We start from the raw sequence: 4267 nt of genomic DNA, 5'->3' as shown, positions 1-4267 counted from the left end.
CTTTATATTGTTGTAACAAACTTATGTATCAATATTACTCGGGGAAATTTGCGTTTCTTCCTCATTAAAGATATCTAATTTTCATTACCCCTAGAGATTTGTAATAGGTAAAACCCCCTTTAACTTGGATGTGCCGTAACTGGGCAGTTAAGTACAGCACGTGCAGTTCACATGCATGTCAAAAAAAATATTTAAAAATGTCAAAAGACATTGCCCCTGGACACGTGGTGCATTCTTAGCCCCAAAAAGGCATACTTACTCCTGGATACATGGTGCATTCTTAGCCCCAAAAAAAATTTGACCGTTCACCGGACATCTCCCTCCCTGTATCTGCACCATTAAAGGGGTTAATGCAAATTACAATATTTACAGTGAGGATGTATTACAAACTTAAACTGTGATTTTTCAGGTAAGCATTAGGCAGAAGAAAAGAAATTTTATGTTAATAACAAGTAAAACTGAAATGTAATAAACTGATTTCTGGAACTAAAGTAGAATCATGTCCAAACAAGAAAGTAAAGTGGCTAACTGAGACTAACAAAGACCATATATGGCCATAACACATAACAGGGTATTAAAATAGTTTTCCCTACACATAGCCTTCACAGAGTAACATCTCTGTACAAAAAAATGGCAACTGCCCTGCACAATGCTAAGCTATATCAGAGTATAATCTTTGTACAAAATGTTGCATTCATGCACATCAAAAAAAAAGAGCACACACACAAACATGTATATGCACTTAACGCCTCCAAGCTGGTTTGAAGGTCTGGGATGGGGGTCTAAAAGCTTCCCTCATTCCATCTGCTCTAAATCCATTCTCGCTGTGGAAATTTGTTGTTGTTGCTTCTATTCCAGCTCCACAAATACCTGTGTAAGGAGGAGGGACAGGTCTTGCTGCAGCTGCACCTCTTCCTCTAGCTACACCTCTTCCATTTAGTTGAGCATGTGGCGTGCCTCTTCCCGTTCCTTGTGAAGATCCTGCTCCACTGCTCCTAAAGATCCCACAACAACATCAATAATCTAACAAGAAGTTTTTAAGAATGCAAGTATAAATAGAGAAGCAAAATATACCTGCCAGCAGGTTCAGTATCGCCTCTGCCTCTTCCTTGGCTCCTACCTCTGCCCCTGCCCCTTCCTGTAGCACTTGTAGATGGTACATTATTTGTAGGGAATCTTCTGACATTGTGGGCACTTGAACTACAACCACCATAGCTTCTCTTGTCTTTTTCAGGGTTTGGTCTTCCTTCAACGTCAGACCTAATCCTATTCAGTTGTGGTCTACCAACCTTTCTCTTGTATTTAGGTTTGTTGGGCCTCATTTCATGCTGCGTAGAAATATATATTAGAACACAAGAATTTGCACATACTAAAAATAGTAAAGAGATGTACAATATTACCTCAAGTTAATTCTCTTCACTTGCACATGCCTTAACCTTACCAGCATAAGCTTTTATATAGCTGGAAACCTTTTGCAAGTCATCAACCATACTGCAAAAATGAAATGTATGTCATAAGGTTACTTTTCACAAATGAAACAAATAAAAAAGACAAAGGAAATAATAATGGTAGAATATTACCTATTCATATCATCCCTCAAATGTATTCCTACTGCAACTGCATGGACACATGGAATGCCAGTAATGTCCCAAACACAACAACTGCATGATTTCTCAGTTAATCTAACATCCCACCTACTTCCACTCATTCGGCTTTGGACACACCATTCAAACTCAATTTGTTCAAACAATTTGTATCTATTCTTCTTGGAAATTTTATTATTCATAATTCTCCCTGCCCTTGGCACCAATATCTTTCCCTCTCTCTCCCACTGCAAAAATTTCATCTTCCTTTCAAATATCAATCCCATGACCTTTAAATTGAATCCTTCCAACAATTTGTGCAAAGGCTGACACCTAACATCTAGCATCCAACTGTTAAATGCTTCAGTGAAGTTATTTGTTACATGCTCACATTTGGAAGTCAGATCAAATGTTGACCAAGCCCAAGTATGTGTCGGCACATCCTGTTTTATTACTGAAGCAATCCAAGTTGAATTGTCCAATTTTTTCTTCTTAGACATGTCCCTGTTTACACAAGTGTGTTTAGGCACATACTTAGTGACCTTGATTGTGCTTCCATCTTTTTGGCTGCACACATTAACAAGATATATTAGAAACACATACTAAAGCAGTCATGTAAAAAACAAGACAATAACACATGTTGAAGGCATAGACACATATTTTAAGTTCACTTACAGATTCCCATTAAGTCTGAATGAACATTTGGGGTCTTTGCACCTGCACCTTAATCTGTCCTTGTCATCCTTTGTCTTTGTAATTTCCATGGTATTGGCTACGCAAAACCTTGTCACAAATGTCTTGTACTCTTTCATAGTTGGCCAAGTCATACCAATTTCAAGTTCATATGTTTCACATGTCCATGGAACATGGTCTTCACTTTCTTTATCTGCATACATATCATCATACTTGTCTGCAACCTTCCTATACTCTCTATATCTATATGGCTCAGCTGTCTCTTCTTCTTCCTCCAAGTTAGTATCACAGTCAGATTCTTCATCTGGTTCACTCTCTGAACTAAGCGACTGACTACTGTGGTAATCATCTTTAATTGGTAGATCATCAATGTCAGGATAATCCATATTAGTGCTCTCAGGAAGTACATCCAACTCTTCTTCATCAAACCCTTCTTCACCACTTGATGTCTTCTTCTTACTTGCAGGTCCAGTTGTTGTGTTATCATTCACAGTAGCTCTTTTTTTAAAATCCACATTCTTTGAAGCAAAAAACTTCCTTCTAGGTGTATGGATCTGCTGACCCATCTGCTCATGTGGCTGTTGACCCATCTGATCATTTGGCTGCTGACTCATATGCTCATGTGGCTGCTCAGGGACTACCACATCATCATAGTCATCAATATCAATAAATACTGGTCGTTCCCTCTGAGACTGTGTTGAGGGACCAGCAACATCAACTTCAGACACAACTCTTGGAATATACGGCTGAACACCTACCCCAACATCTACGTTTATAGGATCAGCATGAATCATAACAAATATACCTCAGAAATTCCTTCATCTTGATCTGAAATTCAGTCCAAAACCTCAACAAGTCCTATTCATCATCTATTCCCAATAAAAAAAACCCATCCAAATACTGAAAAGTAATCACCCCACCCAAACCATTCAACTTGTCTCCCATACCAGCAATAAGATCAATCATACTCAAACAGTCCCCACTAAAATTCTTATAACGAAATTCACTGCCATTCATATAGTCAAAGAAGTGCAAATCCCCAATTGGTTGATCAGGTGGACAACGTCCACCACAATGAATCACCAGATATTTTAACCCATACTCTTTGCTAACACTACAAACATAAACACAAAATGTAAAATTTCAGTTTCATTATCAGAATAATAACATCAAAAAGAAAAGAAAAAATTAAGTCTAATAACTAACTAAACATCAATCCAAAGTAAACTAATCATAATAGGAGCACAAAATCAACAGAGTAAAAAAAAAAATTGATACCCTAATTTTTTAGAAAACAAAGTAACAACAAAAATTGAAAATAACTTCAAATCTATCATGATCATAGCCATTATTAACTACCCAAGTAATAAAAAACCCAAAATCAAACAAACCCTAACGAAGAATCGACTAAACCCTAACACGGAATCGGGAAAAGAAAACTTACATTTAAAAAAAATAAATCAAATTGAGATATATCATAATCAGAACAATTATTAACAACCCAAAGAACAAAAACCCAAAATCAAACAAACCCTAACAGAGAATCGACTAAACCCTAACACAGAATCGAAAAGAAAAAAACTTACAACTTTTTAGGTTGCATGTCCAAATCCTTATTCAAAACCCATTGTTCTTTCCTTGATCTACTTCTGGATGACTTTCTCTAACTAATATTTGCAGAAATAATGGTGGAATGGAAGAGAATAGGGTTTCTCTCTCTGTCTCTCGAACCGTCTGTGAAATGGATGTGAAATGAAAGAGAATGGTTTCTCTTTCTCTCCCGCATCTAATGTAATCAGTTAGGTGAGATTAGGATACGTGTAATAAATCTATGTCCAGATCTAATATAAACCGTCGATTTTTCAAAGGGTAATTTTGGGTTTTAATCTTTAGATATTTTTTTCTGACACACATGTGAACTGCACGTGCTGTACTTAACTGCACGGTTACATCACATCCAAGTTAAAGGAGGTTTTACCTATTACAAATTT

At 36.8% G+C, this 4267-nt stretch overlaps 1 protein-coding gene across 2 annotated transcripts; it reads right to left on the bottom strand.

Annotated features, from left to right (window-relative positions):
- Positions 1-459: 459 nt before the first annotated feature.
- On the bottom strand, positions 460-4043 carry LOC113303952. Of its 2 annotated transcripts, none has more exons than XM_026553036.1 (6): positions 3863-4043; positions 2259-3390; positions 1581-2150; positions 1401-1491; positions 1075-1328; positions 460-995 (listed from the first exon to the last, which is right to left on the bottom strand). In XM_026553036.1, exons 2-4 carry the CDS (start codon positions 3068-3070, stop codon positions 1407-1409), a joined length of 1467 nt encoding a protein of 488 aa, XP_026408821.1. In that variant the 5' UTR covers positions 3071-3390; positions 3863-4043; the 3' UTR covers positions 460-995; positions 1075-1328; positions 1401-1406. The 2 variants fall into 2 exon arrangements, with proteins under 2 accessions (XP_026408821.1, XP_026408822.1); XM_026553037.1 differs by having other exon boundaries at positions 460-989.
- Between the last annotated feature and the right edge of the window lie 224 nt (positions 4044-4267).

Source organism: Papaver somniferum, chromosome 8 (assembly GCF_003573695.1).
Source record: "Papaver somniferum cultivar HN1 chromosome 8, ASM357369v1, whole genome shotgun sequence".
Lineage (NCBI taxonomy): Eukaryota > Viridiplantae > Streptophyta > Magnoliopsida > Ranunculales > Papaveraceae > Papaver > Papaver somniferum.
Note: the sequence above shows the minus strand (reverse complement) of the source record. Positions and strands in the feature narration are given on the sequence as shown.

Coding starts and splice junctions, on each gene's coding strand:
- LOC113303952 (XM_026553036.1), bottom strand. CDS start 3,070: ATGATTCATGCTGATCCTATAAACGTAGATGTTGGGGTAGGTGTTCAG. Junction 2,151..2,258: donor TTCAGACTTAATGGGAATCT/GTAAGTGAACTT, acceptor TAATGTGTGCAG/CCAAAAAGATGGAAGCACAA. Junction 1,492..1,580: donor TTGAGGGATGATATGAATAG/GTAATATTCTAC, acceptor TCATTTTTGCAG/TATGGTTGATGACTTGCAAA.